The sequence below is a fragment of the Bos javanicus genome, chromosome 18, assembly GCF_032452875.1.
Source record: "Bos javanicus breed banteng chromosome 18, ARS-OSU_banteng_1.0, whole genome shotgun sequence".
Taxonomy (NCBI): Eukaryota; Metazoa; Chordata; class Mammalia; order Artiodactyla; family Bovidae; genus Bos; species Bos javanicus.
The window spans coordinates 14,561,130-14,584,159 of NC_083885.1; the positions used below are offsets into that span (position 1 = coordinate 14,561,130).

General features: G+C 51.2%; 1 protein-coding gene and 1 long non-coding RNA gene across 5 annotated transcripts in view; one reads left to right on the forward strand and one right to left on the reverse strand.

Annotated features, from left to right (window-relative positions):
* Positions 1-1,781, reverse strand: part of ANKRD11 (ankyrin repeat domain containing 11) — a 27,085-nt gene extending 25,304 nt beyond the window's left edge. For both annotated transcript variants that reach the window (XM_061387022.1, XM_061387023.1), the window contains exon 1: positions 1,695-1,781. In XM_061387022.1, the coding sequence (XP_061243006.1) occupies positions 1,695-1,781 (87 nt within the window). The remainder of the gene's footprint in view (positions 1-1,694) is intronic.
* LOC133230107 (uncharacterized) overlaps positions 1-7,087 on the forward strand; it is a 19,464-nt gene extending 12,377 nt beyond the window's left edge. For all 3 annotated transcript variants that reach the window (XR_009730748.1, XR_009730747.1, XR_009730749.1), the window contains one exon: positions 18-7,087. This is a non-coding gene — a long non-coding RNA (uncharacterized LOC133230107). The remainder of the gene's footprint in view (positions 1-17) is intronic.
* The last annotated feature ends 15,943 nt before the right edge of the window (positions 7,088-23,030 follow it).

A 23,030-nucleotide genomic window follows, 5' to 3' on the forward strand; every position in this document is an offset into this window, starting at 1 on the left:
ATCTGTCACCTCTGCAGAAAACCCCCCAATGTACGTGTGCTCACATCCCAGACCTGCATCCGCACAACGGAGGTGGAGCTGAACATCCACACAGCGGACACCACACAGCCCCAGAGGGAGAACCTTCTTCTTGACAGCAAGAGCCTATCCACGGGAAAGCAGCAAAAATCCCTGCCGTGGGTCCACATGCCCTGTGGGCGGGGAGGCATGGTTAGCGCAGAGGTTTGAGGGGGGCGAGATGGCCCCCAAGGACACTGGCAGTGCTGTGAAACCTGGTCTCGATCATGATGCTCCCAGGTTCTAGAAATGAAAGGTGCATTTCTACTTCAATAAAACTTGAGTACCTAGCAGCTGGCTAACAGTGTGTAGAAACACACTGTGCACACTGCTTTGGGCTGTGGGCTTGCCTCCTCACGCCCACTGCCCACAGCTTCCTGAAAACCCCTGGGCGCTCCTCCGCAGACACCCCCCCACCCCAAGTCTGGGTGCTCATCACTCTCAAGGTCGGACCCATCCCTTCCCTCATGGAGTCCGCTGTGGGCACACGTGGCTGTCACACAGCTGTGCCCGGTGAGCACAGGGAGCTACAGCCCAGGTCCTGCAGAGCGGGGCAGGGTGAGGGCTGGACTGGGAGCAGAAGGGGCTCACACTCGGCACAGTTTGTTCCTTGAGGCTTTTTCTCTATTCCTTCTGTGCCCTCACAGTCAAGCAGCAGTCCCCAGGTGACACCTGCCTCGCAGGTCACGGGGACCACCGGAGTCCATCCAGGATGGCAAAAGCCTGTCCCTTCGCTGCCACCAGAAGGCCTGTCTGGGGACCTCCCTGGTGGTCCAGAGGTTAAATTAACACTCTGCGCTTCCAGTGGAGGGGGCTCAGGCTCAACCGCTGGACAGGGAACTAAGATCTGGCAGACCCCTGCCCCTGCCGCCCTTCCTGGGCTTCAGCATCTGCACGTGGATCCTGAGAACCAGCGCTCCTACAGCTTCCCAGCATTCAGAGGAGCAGGGAGTCTGAGGCCTCGTCCAAGACCTGCTCGAAAACCACACGACGAAGCAGCACCAAGCCACACCCAGCTTCCACATGAGGTCATTTGTGTACCACCCCCTCCTCCTGGACAGGAGCCAGGGCACGGGCCACAGACCGCCTTTGCAGGTGGCCCTCCCTCGGGAAGGCTGCGAGTCTGGGATTCTGCAGACCGGCCTGGAGGCGACACTGGGGTCACGGTGCATGGAGCACACGGCACACACACTGCACAGCCCCGAGCCCAGGGCACCAGCACGTTAACAGGACACAAGGGTGCAGGTCGACATCCCATTTCCTGTTCATACTGGGTCAAGCAAAACTGGGAGTCCAGTTGCCCAACAGTGTCTCGGTTAGGACTTCCCACACGGCCACTGTCACATCTGGCCTGCTCACAGCTGAGGTCAGAACCCGGGGTCCTGGGGTCTCTCAGACAGGCACCAGCTTCTGTCCATGGACCTAGTGCTGAAAGCACTCTGCTGCCAAACGACAAACACATCCTTCAGAGGAAGCTGGTGCTGTCGTCCACAGCCACCCCAGACCACGGCAGCTCCTCCCACACTGGCCCCAGAGGGGGCCCGACACCAGCGCCCTGCGCTGGGGACAAGCAGAGCAGCCCAGGCAGGCAGGCGGGCGACACCCAGGTCTGACCCTGTGCGGATGCGGGAGCTCACCTTTTTTCCGGGCTGCTTCTCCACCATGTCGCTGCTCAGGGAACGCTCTTCCTGCTGTGGGGTTCTAGAACACCCACCCTTGGGCATCGTTTCTCCTCACTGGGCCTTCATTCACGCCGCCATCGCTTCATCATCAACCGTCTGCTTCAAAACAGAGGCATGGGATTAAGGTTCGGTGACCCCACAGGAAACCCAAGCACCTCCAGTCAGCATTGCACGATGCATGGGTGCAGTGGCTCTTCTGAAGGGGTCCCCTCCCCCGTCAGGTCCAGAACAGGGCTTCTCCTGACGCACCACCCAGTGGCCAGCCCGGCAGGGCACTGTCTACACCCCACGACAGAGAACACGGTGGGGCCTTGGGGTTCACGTGGGAGTCCAGCTACCAGGCAACTAGAGACCCCACTGCATCCCACGGAGTTGGTCAGTCCCACCCACCACCCTCCCCGCAGAAACCCAGCAGAGGCTCTGCCCGGCTTGATGTCTCACTACCGCGTGCCGCTCCCTGGCCGCCTGGCACGTGCCAGCCTCTCTCTGCACCTGTTCACGAGTCTCTTCCGCCTGCGGCCGCACTGACCCAACCCAAGCTGAGCCTGCCCAGCATGGACAGTGCCGCACATCCCGTCCATCACGCCCAGGCTGTTCACTGTGTTTGGCAGAAGGAACAGGGAAAAGAAGCACTGCTCTGTCTTCCTGGCAGTGCCCTCCTCAGCCCTCATCCTCACAGTCAGAGAAAGCGTGTCACACCAACCAGATCACACCCCCAGGGCCTGCCGTGCTGGACGAGGGTCTCACACAGCTCACCAGAATTAGAATCAGAATCAGCCTCTGCTCTGAACGGCTTTTCAAACATATTGTTCGGAAGCATCTGGAGTGGGAGCTCCAACCTGCCCTTCACCAGCCTCCCAAGAACCTGTCTTCTGTCTCCACGTCAACTGGTAAGAGTTCACAAAGGACCCCCAGCTTGTAACTGGCTGACACAATCTGGTGGCACAGCACCACACGAGGGCCCAGGTTCACCTCCGCACATCCCAGGGCTGAGGCCGGAAATGGCATTTCCTGTCTACAACTGAAAATGGGAATTCCCAGCTTTCTTCTACTTTCCTACTACAAAACTGGACCATCTCAGAACCTGACTCAGGACAGTGGCTGAAGCTCCATACTACCTGGGAACTCATCAGTAATGTTTCCATAACAACTTAAAAGATTATGAAGATAAATTTTTTTAAAAACTGACTGCCTAGTCTCAAGATGAGAAAAATTGAGCCAAGGAGCCCTGGGACACTCGCCCCTCTTGCTCCAAGACATGGGTACCTCTGAGCGTATGTGGCCACCTCACAGATCCATGAGTCCTGGACCCTGATCTCGCGGTGTCCAGACCAGGAGGGCATGCAGAGGCCAGTCCACACTTTTAAAACTTGTCTTAGTACACGCCCTGTGGATCTGAGTTGCACAAAGCCAGGCCACTCTTCACTAACCTTGTTTCCTTTTGTAAAATAGTTACTTTTCAGTAAAGGTCTGCTGTGGCAAACCCTCAGGCATGTGAGGATTCAGGCCCAGCCACTGAGCACCTGTGTGGCGACCCCGGGCACAGGGAGGAGCGGGGAAGACTTGCTGTCGGGAGCACGGTCAGGAAACCACACAGTGATCCCTGTGCAGAAGCCCATGTCGGCAGGAATAAAGTAGGAGAAAATCTTGTAGAAAGAAAGAAAGAACCCTGCTAATAAACCTAACAAGGAAAGCAGAGAATCTCAAGTTCCATAAATAAACATTAATTTAAAAAATTAATGTCACAGTTTTTAAAAAACTGCCTGACGCTGACACGGACCCCCACAGGCCCAGGCCAGGGCAGGTGAGCTGCACTCCCACTGAGGACTCTGCTGCCGGCAAAGTCCACGTGCAGAAATGGCAGTGGTTCCCCCATTCCAGCCCCGCCACAGAACCCACAGACCGGCAAGAACATGCACTGGACGGCAGAGAACGTCTCCGCAGCCTCAAGGTAAAGACGACGCCTGCAGAGCCAGAACACTGACCACAGTGGCCAAGTCTGCAAATTCTGACACCTGGAGAACAGCACATTTTGTTCATTAAAGGTCGCCATCCCACAGGAGAAGAGGGCGCTTCCTACACACGCACCTGCCAGCAAGCCCTTAGGCAGCCTCTGCAGAGAGCACCCACAAACCGGCAAGCCAGAGAGTGGACGTCCACTGCAGACATGGACGCAAGACTTAAATAGGCCCTTCACAAGAGAGGAAATCCAGATGAGAAATGCAAACAAAAACCAAAACAAGATACAGAACATCAGCAAGGACACAGAGCAGAACTGACATCCTGACAGGAGCACGGACAGAGCCACGCACACAGCCCCACCACACAGGCACCAGCGGCCCCAGGGGCAACTGAGTCACACAGGCCCAACCATCTCACAAGTCAAGCGGGGAAAAGGGCATACTGTCTGTCTGCCTAACTGAGGCAACAGGACGACTAAGACATCGAGTGGTGATCGCTGTACAAATGTGGAGGGGAGTCACGCCCGGGAGTGTGACAGGAGTTTTCTACACAAAGGCCACACCCATGTGCACTTTGTGAGAATGAGATTCTACATTTTTATCAATATTTTGCAGATTTTTAGATGTTACGTTACATTTCACAGTAATAAAGTTTAAAATGCTGGTTACGGACAGACTGCACCCTAGGAGGTGATCAGAAAGTGGGGGGCTGGCTGCCAGGCTCTGTCCCAGGACCATCTCCCTTCTGGGGGCCCCATGCCTCGTACAGAAGGGCAGGTCACTGGACACAGGGCACAGCAGCTCAGGGCTCCCAGGCTGCAGGGAGACCCTCCCCTTGCACAGAGCACATGACAAGCCACTGTAACTGCGGCCAGAATGGAAACGAAAACCTGATCAATTAAAGGTGAACACACAGCTCTGAAGATGGGGGTAAAGGGGCTGCAAACGCAGGAGGAAAAACAGCCATCTTACACAGAAGGACCAAGATGCACAGGAAATGCAGGAGAAGACAGGGACAGGCTGGCACCCGCCTGAGAACTCAGGTGACCAAGAGCACAGGGGGCAAGTCCACACACCTCCACGGCTGATCCACAGAGAAAGAAAGTGACAGAGATGACCAAGAGACAAAAGCACAAGCCAGAGGAAGACCAGACTGAAGGCCCAGAGGAGGACAGCTCTGGGGAGAGACAGGACAGGGAAAGTGGCCCTGGGTGACCCTGCAGCACTGCTAAAAGCCAGGGACACAAAGCCCACCCACTAGGCGGCTGCAGGACAAATGGAGAGAAGAGCCAGCACCAGGTCCAGAGTAACCCCCACAGGGTCACCACGTGGAGAAGGTGACCAGAGAGGTTGGACAGCGACGCTGGTGTTAGAAACCTGCAAACCTGGTTCAGTGCTCAAACACTAATCAACATAGCCCACCACATCAACAGGTCAGAGAAGAAGAATCACCCAATCCTAACAACTGATGCAGAAAATGTGTCTGGCATTCAAAGCCTAAGACTTTGAGGCCCAAGCCCTCGGCACCACAGGGTCCAGGAACCGCTCAGAGAGAGGAGGGGCGTGGACAGCACCTCAGCCAGCATCGCCCTGACAGTGAGACACGGGACACGCCTCCCTCCCACTCCCGCTTCTGGACATCGTCCTTGAAGCACCAGTCAGAGGATGAGGAAGAAAAGGGGGAAAAGACACAAACTAATTGGGACGGAAAATAAAACATTCTACTTGATAACGACATGACTGTCTATCTGAAAAACTGCAAGGGATCAACCAAAAACTCCACGATACAGTGAGCTCAAAGAGGCTGCAAAATAGCAGATCAACACACAAAAATCCACCCTATGTCTACTAACTAGCAAGAACATGTAAAAACAACAAAAACACAGTATCATTAACAAGTGCTCCAAATAATAATGGGAACTCAGGTATACATCTCAAAAAAAACTATAAAAACCTATACAAATTTTAGGAACCGTAGAAGAAATCTTTGAGATCTTAGATAGGCAGCGTTCTTAGACACGACACCAGCAGAGCCATTCATTCAAAAAGGGAAACACCGGTCCTCTGCATCTCAACCAAACTGAAAGCCGCCCAGTGAAGACTGGATTTACAGGATGAAGAGACAAACTGCCCACCACAAGTCAGACGAATGACCAACATCCAAACAGAAAATGGACAAAAGACACAAGCGACACAAGCAGACTCTTCACCAAAGGAGAACATGAGCATGAGAGGGAGTCTGGGGGCGCGCCCGGAGATGCAGTTCACGTCCTGCGTGCTTCCTGACCATACTCGGCCCCCCATTGCTGCAGCATGTTCAGCAACCATGTTTTAGGAAGTGGAGTAACACACAGCACAGAGCGCCAGGAGGCACCACACTCACAGCTCATGAAGTCACTGTAAGCGTGTTCCCAGGGTGTGCCAAGGGCAAAGACAGAAACAGACGGTTTTCCTCACAACGAGAGCTGTCAGGACATTTCACAAACACTGGCCTAAGTGGGTAAGGACAGAAATCTGTTGCTTTTCTTATACACTAATAATGAACTGTCAGAAAGAAAAAAATCCCATTTTGAATGGCATGAAAGAATACCTAGGAATAAAACTTATCTACAGAGATGAAAGATCTATACTGTAAAAACTATAAAACACTGGTGAAGGAAATTGAAGGTGATATAAAAAAATGGAAAGATATCTTATGCTCTTGAGTTGGGACAAATTAATACTGTTAAGATGGCCAGATGACCCAAAGCAATCTACTGGTTTAACGCAATCTCTATCATAATATCTATGACGTTTCCCACAGAACTAAAACAAATAACCCTAAAATTTACACAGAAGCACAATTTTTGCCAAATTGCCAAAGCAGTCTTTTTTTTTTTTTTTTAAGGCTGCTTTGTATGGCCTGCAGGAGCGTGGTTCTCCAACCAGGGATCACACCTGTGCCCCTCATCCAGGGAGCACAGAATCTTAACCACTGGATGGTGAGGGAGTTACTGCCAAACCAGCCCTAAGGCGAAGGGACAAAGCTGGAGGAATCATGCTCCCTGACTTGAGACTAGATTCTAGAGCTCCAAAAGTCAGAACAGTATGGCACTGACAGAGACAGACATTTAGATCACAGATCAATGTCACAGGACAGAGACCCAAAAACCTATGGCAATCAAGCTATGACGAAGAATACACATGGAGAAAAGACAGTCTCTTCAATAAGTGGTCCTGGGAAAAAAGGACAGCTATATGTAAAAGATTACAGATTAGAACATTTCCCTACACCATATACAAAAATAAATTAAAATAGACCTAAATGTAAGACCGCAAACCATACAACTCCTAGAAGAAAACATAGGCAGAGCTTTCTTTGACATAAGTCACAGAAATGTTTTTTTGGATCCATCTCTAAAGGCAAAAGAAATGAAAGCAAAGATAAACAAAGGGTATCTAAGTAAATTTTAAACTTTTGCACAACAAAAGAAATCATAAAAAGGACAACTTACTGAGTGGAAGAAAACACCTGCAGATGATATAACCAAAAGGGGTTAATATCCAAATGATAGAAACATCAATCTCCTGGCAGTCCAGGGGTTAGGACTCCACACTTTCACTGCTAAGGACACAGGTTCAGTCCCTGGTCGAGGAATTAAGATCCCACAAGCCTCATACTATGGCCCTATGTGTGTGTATATATACATATATTTATGTATATTACATGTAAATATGTATACAACATATAAAGAATTTAGACACTGAAAACACTAAAAAAAAATTCAGAAAACGGGCAAGAGACCTGAATAGACATTTTCCCAAAGAAGACACACATATGACCAACAGGCACATGAGAAGATGCTTCACGCGGCTAATGATGAGAGAATGTAAGTGAGAACCACAGTGCGGCGCCACCGCACACTGTTCAGAATGGCCGTCATTAAAGCGTACAGATACGGAACGCTGGGGAGGATGTGGAGAAGAGAGCCCTCACGAACTGCTGGTGGGAATGCGGACTGGTGCGGCCACTGTGGAGAACAGTGTGAGGTTCCTTAAAAAACTAAAGACAGAACTATCATATGACCCAGCAACTCCACTCTGGAATATGTCTGGAAAAAAACAAAAATACTAATTCACGATGATACACGCACCCCAGTGTGCATAGCAGCACTTGTCAGAATAGCCAAGACTCAGAGACAGCCTAAACGGCCATCTGCAGATGACTGGATAAAGATGTGATGCACATGCACGCGTACACACACACACACACAGACACGATGGACTATTAATCAGCCATAAAAAATGAAATTTTACAGCAACACAGATGGATTTGGAGAGCATTACACAGAGCCAAGTAGGTCAGACAGGAAAGACACACACCACATGACACCACTTCTGCAGAATCTAAAACACACAACAGACTGGTGACTAGACTCACAGATGTCGAGGACAAACCAGGGGCCACCAGCAAGCAGATGTAAGGCAGAGGGGCAGGAGAGAGGTGTGGACCTAACAGAATCGAACTCCTGCATGTAACAGAAATGAGCTGCAAGGCTGCACTGCACAGCACGGGAATTACAGACCGCACCTTACAGGAGCCGTATTGGAGTCTGATCTATAGAAACACCGAATCACTGCCTTGTGGACCCGAAACATACATAACATGGCAGATCAAGTATGCTTCAGTGAAGGAAAACAAAGCAGCGTGGTTCTGTGACTGGGCAGGAGGGTCTGTGCTGCAGACCCTGGGACCCAGCGACCTCACGGCAGCTCACCCAGGCCCCCAGCCGCCCCAGGTTGCCACATGCAAACTGTGGGCAGCAAGACCCAAGTCAGCGGGCGGCTGGACGCTGCCTCTGCTGTGATCACTTTATCACAACATGGACATGCCCCGCTGCCCCCGATGACACCCTTGGGTAGACCTTTCATCAGTTTCTAAATTAAGACGTGACGGGAGCTTCACAGGAAACTCAACACTCTTCCAGCCAGTTGGTTCGAAAAAGCCTTAATTGTGACTTTTGACGATGGGCTACCAGCCACGTGACCAGGCAGCCAAGCAGCTTGAGGACTCAGCACCGCCATCCTCAGGCGTAGGCAAGGCCCAGGGTCGAGATGAGGACACTGCCTCCACCAGCCTGGAGCAGCCTGCCTGAACACAAACACACAAGAGCACACAACACACAACCTTCCAGTCTGGGCCACCAGCCCCGTGTGAAAGTGCTAACACCTCCCCTGTCCTGGCACTTTCCCACAAGGCTCGGATAACAGCCATCACCACCGTGGGAACCAAGCCCCCAGGAGCCCCGAGGCACCCGGCCTACAAAAGGTGCCTTCTGAGGAAGAGGAGGGGCCTCCTGCCCAGAGCTGGGGCCTCCGGGGGCCCTCCCACTCTGCCCGGCCCTCAACACCTCCCTGTGCCCCCAGGCTGGCCTATGCTGCTGGACAAACCAAAGGACGGCTGACAGAAGAATTCTGTACAAGCCTAACATTTTGGACATAAAGGGACATCTCCCAGTCAGGAAACTAGGCAGAGGGATGGACACGGAACAGAGTGCCAGGGCGGGAGGCGCTGCCCAGCCTCGCGTGGCCGGCACGTGGTGATCACAGGCCTCCCAGGGCAGAGCAGGGTGCCGTCTGGGTGAGCCCAAGAGGAGGACCCACTGTGTGCCCCCTCCTCCTCCAGGGGGCCCGGCGCCCATGCACAGGTGACCGAGCAGGGGTCTCTCCGGGGGTCTGGTCCTACAGCCCACGCGCCCCACGGTGCATTCCTGCAGCGTGTCCTCACTGAGGACATGTGTCGCCCAGTCCCCCACTCTTCTAGAAGTGCTTTTTAAAAAGGCCGTTCACGTCAGCCTGCTGGGCCATGTGCTCTGACAGTGCGCTCACCCCTAGTGGCCGGCCGCACTTCAGCTGGTTGTCTGCTAGGCCTGTGTGGACTTGAAAAATTTTAGGGAGAAGACTGCAGGTTGGCCTCTGAGCAGGCCTGGGAGGGTGCCTTGCTTTTTGGTAGCCTCTTTCTACAAAACACTTTCTGTTTTAGGAAGCAGAGTGTACGTGGACACAGTGTTTCCAGCACAGGTAGGTCCAGGCTGCTGTGAGTCTTGGCAGCAGCGTCCCCTCTGACAGATGGCTGGGCCAGGGTGGCCTTGGCCCCGGGAAAACCTCAGCAGCACGTGACAGGGGCAGCAGCCTCGGCGGTGCCCAGCTTGGACAGGTGGACATGCAGGGCTGCAGGCGTGTCATTGTGGGGCCCAGCGGAGGACGCATCTGGGGAGTGCTCACGCCTGTCCTGTGACACCGTGAGAAATGGTGATGCTGCTGCACCAGGAGGCACTCACAGCTGCATTTCGTGTGTCTCACGGCAGAGGAGCCTTGGAGACGGGTTCACTAGGTCTGGGCTCCCACCGCAGGCTGAGAACAAAGGCAGGAGGAGGAAGCTTCTTGGCAGGTTTTTCCATGTCACTGGACAGATGTGAGCACCACCTTGCGTTGGACGGTGCCCCCAGACGCGTCCTTCGCTGGGCCCCATGATGACACCCCTGTGCCCTGAACGTCCACTTGTCCAAGCCGGGAAAGGCTGCTGCCCCCGTCACGTGCTGCTGAGCTTTTCCTGGGACCAAGGCCACCCTGGCCCAGCCATCTGTCAAAGGGGACACTACTGCCAGACTCATTGCAGCCTAGAAGGGGCCTGTCTGTGGTGGAAACATTGTCCACATACGCTCTGCTTCCTAAAACAGAAAGCTTTTTGTAGAAATAGAAAAAGGCTACCAAGAAAACAATCATCTCTACTTTCCTTACATTTAAATAAACGGCTGGTTATTTCCCTCTTTTAATAGCAAGGTTTGCCAGGGGGATGCATGGAACAAAACAAGCCTAATGAGTTAACAAATAAGTCATCCAGAAATAAACCCATAATGAAGCCACCTCTTTTGCCCCAAAAGTCACCATCAGCCAGCCTTGGGGATGAGGGACCAGGGAGGGATGCAGAGTCCTCAGCTCCCGACGTGTCACTGTGGAACCTGAGCAAGGAGACACTGGCTGACCTCTCAGAGCAACTGCACTGGCCGAGACCTTCTAAACACAGGTCTAGCACCACAGACAGGAGCTGTAAGCGCACACCCCAGCCTCAAGCCCTGCTCGTAGTGACTCTGTGCCTTTGTGACACTGGCGGTGTGGCCTCTGCCTCCCCTGAGGGCCCTTCCTGGGCACTGGCACCGCTCACTCGGAGCAGGACACGTGTTGACCGTGGCAGACGCTCGCCCAGACTCACCTCCTCCCTGGAGAGCTGGCTTTGGCAAAACCCAAGAGAAAGCCAGTCCTGGGTGGGGCAGCGGAGCTCACAGAGAAACAGTGATTGTTCCTTAGTGAGAAGGCACTGAGAATACAGGGGAAACGCATCAGCCCAAACACCCCACTTCCTGTGGGAGGGGTCCTCGTGCATGACAGCTGGAAACTGCAAACAAAGCGTGTCCACGACTCAGTGAGCGGCTGGGAGCACCCGGCACATGGAGCACCCACAGTGGTCCCTGCAGGTCACGAAGAGCTCCTCGATGGGCTGAGTCCCAGGTGAGCACACTGACACCGCACACCTAAAACCTGTGTGTTTACAAGAGAAAAACTCCACGTTCCCCTCTGGGAGACACTGCAAGGGGCTGAATGGCAGACCCCAAAGGTCCCTCCACGCGGCACTTGTGAGCACGACCTGACCAGGCAAGAGGGAACCAAGTGAGGGTCTCGAGGTGCTCTGAGCAGACCCTTGCCCCAGCGCAGGCATCCTGGTGAGAGAAAGGGGATGGCGCCGTGGCCACAAGCCCAGGAAACCGGGGGTGGCGGGGGCCTCTGCCGGGCCTGGCGAGGGGCGTCCCATCAGCACCCCCACTCCCGAGTCTGGCCTTCAGAACTGAGGACGCACTTGTGCGGTGCCTGCTGCCGTTACCGAGCCTAGGGACAAACACAACATCTATGCAACAGCAACTGGCCGCTCGCTCCCCAAGCTTCTCCCCGTCCTGTGCACCATGGCCCCTCAGACCCCTGGCTTCAGGGTCACCTCCACCTGAGGAAGGCCCCAGGCCTGGCTCTCTGGCTGCTCCCCTTGCCTGGGGAAAGGGACTCTGAGCGTGGCTAGTCCGAGCCAGGGAGTGGTTATCACAGAACCTGGGGTTTGTTTACAGCAGATAACAACATTCTCAGTTTAGCCCAAAGCAAGTGGCTGGTCATTTGAAAAGACCCTGATGCCGGTAAAGATTGAAGGTAGGAAGAGAAGGGGACAACAGAGGATGAGATGATTGGATGGCATCACCGATACAATGGACATGAGTTTGAGTAAACTCGGGGAGCTGGTGATGGACAGGGAAGCCTGGCGTGCTGCAGTCCACGGGGTCGCAAAGAGTCGGACACAACTAAGCAACTGAATTGAACTGAAGAGGCTGGTGGGCACATACTGCTCCCTCCCTGGAGAAAAGGGACAGCTGGAAGGGGACCCAGCAAGGACTTCTGACAGCCCTCCCATTGCCAGGGCAGGCTTTCCTCCCCGCCAGACCCTCCTTGGAGTCACCAGCATGTCAATACCTGCAAATAGTGGTCCTAGTACCTCTTAGGTGGCAAAGCCTGAGGTATTTCCCCTGGCCCTATAAGAAAAAGAGGGCCAATCCTGTGCCAGCTCTGACAGACACGCTGAAGGGCAGGTTGCAGCTGCTCTGAGGTCTGAGACGGAAAGGCAGAGGCCGCTGGGTGAGAAAGCAGCAGTTATAAGACAGTAAGATCTCGTTTTTGCTAAAATGCAACAGGTAATAATAGTAGGATCTCGTTTTTGCTAAAATGCAACAGGTAATAATAAAATATAATTAATCCACAAAGCAAGAATCCAGAAAAGCGAGTAACACTGGGATCCCAGCGGGAATGTGTTTCTGGTCTTATTTGTATTTTATAATCCCCCACTATGCACATACAGTGCCTCTGTCATCCAGTTGACAAAATCAAGCTGATGGAACTGCAAAGTGCCTCCACAAACCTCATGTGAGATTCTATGTTTCACTAATCATTTTACCTACATAATATGGAGAAACTCTACAAGTCTGGCCCTAGGACAGTTATTTCACAGGCACTGTGGGAATGAGTGTCCCAAGTGAGCAAGTGAGAAGCTCTGGGAGTCCAGAGTAGAACCATGTCCCACCCAGAAACCCCTCCAGGCGAGGAAGCTGGAGGCTTCCAGGGGACTCTGCCTGTCACAGGTCCCATTCAGGTAGGACAGGGACACGAGGTGAGGTCTAGGCACTGCACTAAGAGCTGGAGCTGGGTCATGAGGGGACCTGGGGGCTCCCCTGGACACAAGCCAAGGTGTGCCAAGTGGCCGGCTTGGTTCACACCGCACCACCTGCCAGTTAAAAACAAAACAGAGGTACCTCCCTGGTGGTCCGCACCTCCGCGCTCCCTACGCAGGAGGCTGGGGTTCAGTCCCCAGTCAGGGAACCGGATCCTGCATGCCGCAACCAAGACTTCCCTTAAGGTGCAACTAAGACCTGGTGCAACCAAAAGGAAGGAATAAATAAATACTAAAAAAACACAAGAACAATCACAAAAAAACTAAGAAACTTTAATTAAAAAAATTACAGGCTGGGCGAGCCCATCAACAGCAGCAACTAAGGTCAATTCTGCATCCTCAAAGCCCACAGCACCACTGTCTGACGCACATGTTCAGTGTTGAGGTTTAGTTCTTTCCCAAACCATTCCAGGAATCTGGAGGGCCGTGAACGTGCTTAAATCGGGTTGGTTCCTTTCGTGATCTCCTCACAGGAAGAATTTTCTATCCTTGTCATCTTACAACAAAGTAACAACGCAGAAGCAAACAGAAAAGCATGAGGCGCGATTAAAGGAGCGCTGACGTGTCCATCTCTGTTCATTTTGCCATATTTGGTCTGGAATGTATTATATAAAATAATACATGCGTAGCTGCAGCCCCGATGAATCCTGCTGTCTCCTCCTCTCTTCTCTGAAGACTTTGGATTCTGAGGCTAATCCTCACCATGCATGTCTTCACACTCGTGTTAATGCTGCACTGTCAGCCTCTACACATGACGTGGTATTCTTACAGGAAACATGTTGCGCAGATCCTCATACACCTTTGCCCTCCAGAATGCTTTAGGGATTCATCAAGGCTTCTGTTAAATGTAGTTCTGCTTTATTATGACTGCAGTGTGGTGTTTACTTTCTCTTGTTGACTGGCATTTGTGTTGTTCCAACTCTGGCAATACAAACAGTGCTACAGTGAGCACCCGTCTACACTTCTGTATGCGTATACCTAAAAGTTTAAGGCTTATCACTAGAAATCAAAGTACAAGAAACTAAATCCTGGTAAAAACCTGATGCAGGACTTACCTGGTGGCTCAGTGGTAAAGAATTTGCCTGCAAATGCAGGAGACACAGGTTCGATCCCTGATCCAGGAAGACCCCACATGGTGCCTGGTAGTTACCAAACTAAGCCCGTGTGCCACAACCACTGAGCCTGTGCTCTAGAGCCCGGGAGCCGCAACTGCTGAAGCCCGCATGCCCCAGAGCCTGTGCTCCACAACGTAAGAAGTCACTGCCATGAGCGGCCTGAGCACTGCAACTTCCCCCCGCTCATCACAACTAAAGAAAAGCCTGTGCAGCAACCAAGACCCAGCACGGTAATAAATAGTTTTTAAAAACCTAATGCAGCTTCACACTGGCACAGTCATTCACACCACTCTCTGTCACTTCTGGTGGTGGCATATGTCTTCAGTTGTAAAACTATTAAGAGAGCTTGACTGAGAAAGGGGAAAAGGAATTCTGCGTGTAAGAGAGTCTTCTGTGGAGTAAGACCAGGTTCTACCCAAAGGCACTAATCAGGAACTTTCATCTAAACAGAGACTGAATTCGAAGCTCTGAGACCAAGTTCAGGGGCAGCAGAGGTGATAGCACAAGGGTCAGGGGAGCCCTGAGGCCCCAGAAACTCTGAAGTGTGAGAGGATCCATTCACAGCTTTGCCCCAATCCTCAGAGGGTTCAGGACCCAAACACGGTTGATGTTTCCTGTTCCTGAAAGTGCAGTGGCAGGTGAACAGAAGGCCCCGAATGACACACAAGTATACTTGACTGTGCAAACAGCCTTCAGAGAGGCGGACTGGAGGAGCAGCACTGAAATATACACGACTTCAAACTCCTTTAACCCAGGGAAAAACCTGTAAATCATAACCCAGGTCATCACTAAAGTTGCTTATATGCAATATTTTTAAATGTTTAAATGGATATTTCCACTGACAAACACATGAAGCCCAAGTCACTTGTGTGTTTCTAACGAAGTCGGCTGAAAACCACCACAGAGGCAACATGGGTCCCCTTCGCTCCTTGGGAAACGCATCACAGGATTTTTTTTTAAGTTACCAGGGAAAGCAGTCGAGCCATCAAGCTACAAGGGGGCAGCCTGTAGACCTCTTAGTGAACAGACCCCGCCAGGCAGCCCCTCCCAGCAGGACTGTGTGGGCGGTGAGAGGAGGCTCGTCACCTTGGCAACAGCTCTGAACATATGTGCGGTGACACCAGATGATTCCTGAAAGCTGTAAATAGAGGGTAATGTCACAAAAATTCCAGATTAAAGGAATTCCAGATTAAAGGAGCACCCATCCCCTCTCCTTATTACCCTGCCCACTGCTTAAATCCCACTGGTACCAGTGAAAGCAATTCCATGTATGCAAACGTGCTTCCAATCCCCAAACACTGCAAAATTATATACCTGCAGAAGCAAAATAAAGCCCCTGGATGAACCATCTTTGTGCAAACTCGTGTACGGACATGAAGGGGCCATGAGACGGCAGCCTTGTGGCACAGGGCATTGAGCCACCTCAGAGGCGTCCAGTCCTCCTTCCCACACATCATCACCTGAGCCTCCCCAGGCCCATGGGTCCAAGGTTCCCAGGACTGGCTCCGCACCCGGCTTCACAGGCAACTGGGAAGTCCCAGAAGAGGGGGGGGCAGGGGGGCAGCGGCAACCTGAGGAAGGGCCCAGGCCAGACCATCTAAGGTTCGAGCCTCGGAACCCAGTTCCAACTTTGTTTGGAAAACAGAGGCCATTTCATCTTTGGAGAGTTTGAGACCTTGGAGCCAAACCATTCAGTCCAGGATAAACCAGTGGTATAAACAGGGGAGCTCCTGACAGGCTTGCAGAGAGATGCCCAACATGAACCAAACAGCACAGAAGGGAAGCAGGCGTGCCCTGGCGTAACTCCAGCACCATCTCCTTGGATCGGAAGCGTCTGCCCTGTCCCCTTTGGTCTTCCAGTCTGCGATATGGTGAAGAGAAACACACTTTTCTCCTATCTTCTTCCTACCATATTTTTAAGCCACTGCACAGAAAACAAGGCAGATAAACCCCTGGATCATGAGCTCACATTATTAAGAGGAAAAAACAAACTTGATACTTCATGTTGCAAAAATCTATTTATGGGCCCTACAGATACACTTCTCAGTATAGTCATCATTAGAATCAAATACTAAATATTCCAGGAAAGAAAAAATTGTATGGTAAAATGGAGTTGCTAAAAATGTTCTGAGAAATTGTTTTTATAGAATAACCAAACTTTCATTTCTTCAGTGTCTTCTTCAGTAATTCCTCCACATGGCGAAGGGGTGGAAGACAGAGAAGAGGTGCGGACAGGGGCCTGGGCAGGTCCTGGACTCAGGAGGACCTCTAGTCACGACCACTCACAAACCTAACTTCCTGAACAGACATACAAATCAACAGCTAAAAACTCCAGGGCTTTGTTTTAAAGATTCAGCTATTTAAACTGCATCTGTGGCAAATTCTTTCAAAGTGTGTATCTCTGAATACACGTGTGTGATCTTCTGTGTAAGTCACAGCACACAGGTGTTCCCATGCACGAGGCTGGCGCGGGGCGGGGGGGTGCGGTGCAGCAGGCAAGCCCCATGTCTCCTGTCAGCAGCTGCTCCAGAGAGAGGACCTGGTCCCGAGTCCACTCCAGGGAGGAAACACACGTGCGCGAGGCTGCGTCCAGCACCAGGTTCACTGGCAGCACTCACTGCTCCTGCTTCCTGGTGTTCACACGAGTGCCTTGGGCCCTGAGAGAGAATCCCAGGACCATGGAAGGCTCCCTCCCCTGTTCTGGCTCCAAACCGGATGGAGTAGAGGGAGTGAAGGCCTGCATGACAGGCTGCTTCAGGCCAGGGCTTCAGGAAGTCGGGCCCCTCACCGCCTGCGGGGTGGCTGTGGCCATGGCACACACTTGATGCTCACGGGCTGAAGTCGTGAGCAAGCCATTCAACCCGCCACTCCGTCTCCCTGTCTATAAATGAGGACAAGCATCACTGCCCTGTGGGGCCACACGGACCCAGGCAAGTGCCCGGGACCCAAAGTGACTATCAACGACAACAACAACAGCGCCCACTCCTCAGGGAGTGTGTGGGGCTTGACGATCCATTTCAATTGCATTTGCACGGAGCTGTACTCGCAAGTGTTATTTTATTTACAGCCCCTGACAAGTCTCAACTGAACAGATGGTACTGTCTGGGCTCAGGTAATCACAGGGGTACTGACCAGGCCTCTGTGCAGGGAGGGCATCCAAGGACCAGTTCTAAGGACATGGCCACTGGGTCAGCAGCTCCAAGTGAACCAACCAACACAGACTTGAGAGGATAAAATAATTCCATCTTCCAAAATTACGCTGAATCAAGGAATCTTGGGGACAAATGCAGGCGCTCCTCTGCAGCCTGGAGAAGGCATCTGGGAGTAGGAGAACCAGGGGCGAGAGCAAGGTTCGCATCGCAGGCAGGCAGAAGCCCGGCTGAGGCCTGCACAGGTCAGGGCTGGCTCTCCCCTGTCTTTACCTTCAGGAAACACTGCAGTGCACTTCTCTGGTTTCATTATGAAGCTTCAGTAAAGATCATTCGGAAGAAGTGAAAGTTGCAGGTGAAAATATATAAACACACACACAGGACAGGAAACGAGGAGATGAGAACTGTGAGGAAAGGCGAGAGGGTCAAAGAGTCAGGGGGTCGTTTCCCTACATCTCACACTGAACTTCTTCAAAGCCATACAAGTTTCAAAATCTTCAAAAGCCGTGCAGCCACCAGGAAACCAAGAGAAAGGCTGGTTTGTCACACATCACTGACTTCCAAGGTGACCACGAAAATGTATAATTCCCAAACTTGTAGAGAAAAAAACTAAAAAGGCAAAATAGGAAAGAAAAAAGAAACAGAAGTCAAGTGTGACAGTGTGACAGAACTAAACATTTATTAAGTACCAAAGTGAGAGGACTAGGAAACACAGCTGAAGACGAAGTACGTCAGACTAGAACAGAAAATGCATCTGCCCAGCTCAGGATAAGCAAGGGACGGCGAGAACGTAACAACCCAGAAAGACTGAGAGGACAGGAAAGACACCCGGGTTAAACAGCAAGCAGAGAGCCCTGGACACAACCAGGGGGGAAGCAGCCACCCCTGCAGAGCAGAGGCTCCCTTCAGGAGACGGGAGGAAGCCCTGGAGTCAAAAGCAAACCCTGATACAACGACACAACAGATGCTCCAGCACCCTGCAAGGGCTGACGGGCCATGGACATTAGCCCGGCAAACATCAGAACACAGGAGACTGGAACACAGTAGCCAGTCTGACCCAGTGAGCACACACGACACCCCAGCCAGTCATCACACCAACGCCCTTGCTCTTCAAGGACACGGGACAAGCAGTCACACAGACTGTCCACACGAGGCCCACAGAGCAAGTCTAACAAACCTGAAAGCACCGACCTCTTAACACCGGAGTGCAGTGCGGTGGGGGGGACCACAGGCACCTTAAGTCTGAGAACCAAGAACAAGGGTCAGAGAGACAGGAAACTACACTGGGAATTAAGTCTTTAAAACTTGGGGATGACAAAATGCTACACAGTTAACTGGGAGACACCGGTAACAGTGATTCTTAGAGGAAAAAGTGTTTACTTCCAAAAAATATCTCAATAAAGAGGCGTTTCAAATCAGAATATATCTAACAGCTTAGAAGAAACGTGATGAAGTTAGTAACACAAAACCAATAAAAAGCAGACATGTAACAGAGCCTAAACAGTCAAAAGTGGACTTTCATTTTAATGACCCATAAAACAGGCAAGCTGAAAGGCACAGCCAAGGCACTAGTGCAGACGGGCAGAGGCAGAGGAGGGCTTGGTGGGCAGGGCGGGAACTGCGTAAGGGAAAGGCCGGGGGCGAGGCCCTGCACCCCGGAGGCCTCTCCACGGCCCTGCAGTAGGCCAGACAAAGCTCGCCGACACACACCAACAGTCACCGACTGTAAAACAGGACTGTAAAATTAATAAATACGTATCACATACTCGTCAGCCAGGGTTCCATCAGAAACACAGATATGCATATTAAGAGGTTTATTGCAAGGAATCAGCTCCCAGGGCGTGAGTGCAGCCCTGAGTAGGAGCCTTCCCCCAGATGCAATCAGGCCACTCCTTCACCCCAGCCGCTAACCACTGACCACAGAGCTGTCCACACAGCTGCCAACATTCCAGAGCAGTACCGGGACCAGTGCAGGAACACCTGGGCCCTGCAGCCTCACACACACAATACATGCATTGTTGTTGTTTGCTGTTGTTCAGTCGCTCAGTTGTGTTCAACTCTTTGCGACCCCATGGACTGCAGCACACCAGGCTTCCCCGTCCTTCACCATCTCCCAGAGTTTTGCTCAAACTCATGTCCATTGAATCACTGATGCCATTCAACCATCTCATCCTCTGTCATCCCCTTCTTCTCCTGCCTTCAATCTTTCCCAGCATCAGGGTCTTTTCTGATGAGTCAGCTCTTTGCATCAGGTGGCCCAAGTATTGGAGCTTACTGGTTTGATCTCCTTGCAGTCCAAGGGACTCTCAAGAGTTTTCTACAGCACCACAGTTCAAAAGCATCAATTCCTCAGCACTCAGCCTTCTTTATAGTCCAACTCTCACATCCATACATGACCACTGGAAAAACCATAGCTTTGACTAGACAGACCTTGGTCGGCAAAGTGATATCTCTGCTTTTTAATATGCTGTCTAGGTTTCTCATAGCTTTTCTTTCAAGGAGCAAGCGTTTTTTAATTTCATGGCTGCAGTCACCATCTGCAGTGATTTTGGAGCCCAAGAAAATAAAGTCTGTCACTGTTTCCATTGTTTCCCCATCTATTTGCCATGAAGTGATGGGACCGGATGCCATGATCTTCGTTTTTTGAATGTTGAGTTTTAAGCCAGCTTTTTCACTCTCCTCTTTCACCTTCATCAAGAGGTTCTTTAGTTCCTCTTAGTTTTTTGCCATAAGGGTGGTGTCATCTGCATTTATCTGAGGTTATTGATATTTCTCCCAGCAATCTTGATTCCAGCTTGTGCTTCATCCAGCCTGGCATTTCTCATGATATACTATGCATATGCTAAATAAGCAGGATGACAATATACAGCCTTGATGTACTCCTTTCCCAATTTTGAACCAGTCTATTGCTCCATGTCCAGTATTAACTGTTACTTCTTGACCTGCATACAGGTTTCGCAGGAAGCAGATAAGATGGTCTGGTCTTCCCATCTCTGTAGGAGTTTTCCACAGATTGTTGGGAACCACATAGTCAAAGGCTTTAGTGTAGTCAATGAAGCAAAAGTAGATGTTTTTCTGGAATTCTGTTGCTTTTTCTATGATCCAACGGATGTTGGCAATTTGATCTCTGGTTCCTCTGCCTTTTCTAAATCCAGCTTGAACATCTCAAAGTTCTCAGTTCATGTACTGTTGAAGCCTAGCTTGAAGAATTTTGAGCATTACTTTGCTAGCATGTGAGATGAGTGTAATTGTGGGGTAGCTGGAACATTCTTTGGCATTGCCTTTCTTTGGGACTGGAATGAAAACTGACCTTTTCCAGTCCTGTGGCCACTGCTGAGTTTTCCAAATTTGCTGGCATATTGTGTGCAGCCCTTTAACAGCATCATCTTTTCAGATTTGAAACAGCTCAGCTGGATTTCCAGCACCTCCACTAGCTTTGTTTATAGTGATGCTTCCTAAGGCCCACTTGACTGCGCACTCCAAGAGGTCTGTCTCTAGGTGAGTGATCACACCATCACTAATTTAAGATCTTTTTTGTACAGTTCTTCTGTGTATTCTTGCCACCTCTTCTTAATCTCTTCTACTTCTATTAGGTCCACACCTTTTCTGTCCTTTATTGTGCCCATCTCTGCATGTATGCACACGTGTAAACACACACACGCATGCACACACACACAAGATCTCTTCTCCATATGATGAATATATGGTATTTTATGCAAAAAAGTTCCTTATTACTATTTCCTAATTTTCCGCAATGCAGAGTATTGCTTCAGCAATAAGGTTATTTTTATTTTTAAGAAGAGAACAAAAGAGGTGCCCCCAGCAGCCCACTTTCACCTGGTGTCAGGGGAGGCTCAGCCAAGCTACTCACAGGTAAGCGCGCCGAGCCACGGCAGGGCCCCAGCTGCTCAGCAGACCAAGGCGGCCTTTTGAACTTGGCATGAAGGGGTACGGGGTTTTGTCACTTTCTTTTCTTTGCATCTTTCGAGATGATCTCCCAGTTTTTCTTTTTTAGGTGTCAGTCTGGCATGTTACAGTGATTGACTTTTGAATGTTAAATCCAATATGAGCTGCTGAGATAAATCCTGCCTGCATCACTATCCTTTTAAATCGCTAATCTACTTTGCTTCAAAGTCAGGGTCTTCACAGCCACATTCATGTGGGAACTGGCTTGTGGCTTTTCAGCATGACCTTCTCTGATTACAGAACCCACGTAACCCTGCCTCAAGGACAGAGGGGAAGCCTGTGTATGACGGATGCTCCCCACTCTTTAAGGGATGGTAGAAATCACCAGTGAGGACACCAGGGACTGAAGGCTTCTTTGTGTCAAGATTTTAATTAAAAATTCAATTTCTTTAATAGACACAGGGTTACTCAGGCGATCCATTTCTTCTTCAGTGAGCTTAGGTAATTTGTCTTTTAAGGAATTTGTCCATCTTATCTAAGATGCCAAATTTATTGGCATAAAGGTGTTCATATGCCAGTTGAACTGTTGTTTCCAGAACAACACTGCAGATTGAAGTGTCAGTTCTGTGAAAAAGGTACAGTGTAATTTTGGGGATTCCCCCCAAAGGACATGGCGGTGCAGTAGTTAAGACTCCGCACTCCCGACACAGGGCCCAGGCCCCACCCCTGGTCAGGACACTAGATCCCACATGCTGCAAATGAAGATCCTGTACGCCACAACCAAGACCCAGTACAGCCAAATAATTTTTTTTTTTTTTTAAAAGGACATCACACATCATAGATGTCAACAGAAGCCAGGCTGTTGCCTGCAAGGGCTGATCCCAGGCCCTTCAGCCATCCAAGGCCCAGGACCAGCTATTGGCAGGGGTGGCTCCTGAACCCATGGTACGCTGTGGGGAGAATGTAAGACGCCACAGCCACTGGGAGGGTCCACAAAAAGCCCAGCTCCTAATTACCACGCGACCCCACAAGTCCACTCCTGAGCACATACCCTCCCCGCAAATGAGAGCAGGGTTCCAGAGAGTTATTTGCTCTTTCACATTCACAGGAGCACTACTCATAAGAGTCAAAACATGGACACAACCCAAGTGTCCATCAACAAATGAATGGATGACAAAATGTGGTTTATCTATACAATAGAATATTCATCATTCAGCCTTAAAAAGGAAGGAAATCCTGCAATATGCTACCACACGGGATTTTGAGGAACAGAGAACATTGAGGACATTATGCTCAGTGAGGCAGCCAGTCACAGAAAGACAACTACTGTAAGATTCCACGGATATGAGGTCCTTGGAAGAGTCAAAGCCACAGAGAGACACAGTAGATGAAATGACAAAGGGCCGTTTTTAACTCTGGCATCATAGTCCCTCCCAGCCCGCCTCCTTCCCCGGCAGGATGGCCCTTCTCCCTGGACAAGGAGGAGCACAAACAGGTCCTCCCCAAGGCCACCCCTGCAAGGGAGCTGGGAAGGGGCTGCCGCCGGCTGCTCCTTCTGTGCTGGGACTGGGGTGGGGGCAGCGGGGGCGACAGAGCCAGGAGCAAGCTGGGTGCTCTGGGTGAGGGAAGGACCTTGGGGAGGGGCCGACGACACCCCGCCCTCCCCCAGCGCACCTCCTCTGCTCCATTCCTTTTGTGAAGAACACTGAGCTGAGAGCAGTGAGAAGCAGCAAGCCCTTTACAACGCGAGGCAGGCGTTAACTACTATGCTGACTGCTGACATCTGGTCCTTTTCCTTCTGTGAGGCCACACCCACTTCTCACAACCACAGCCCCCAGGCTCCTCCAGGGGTTCGCAGT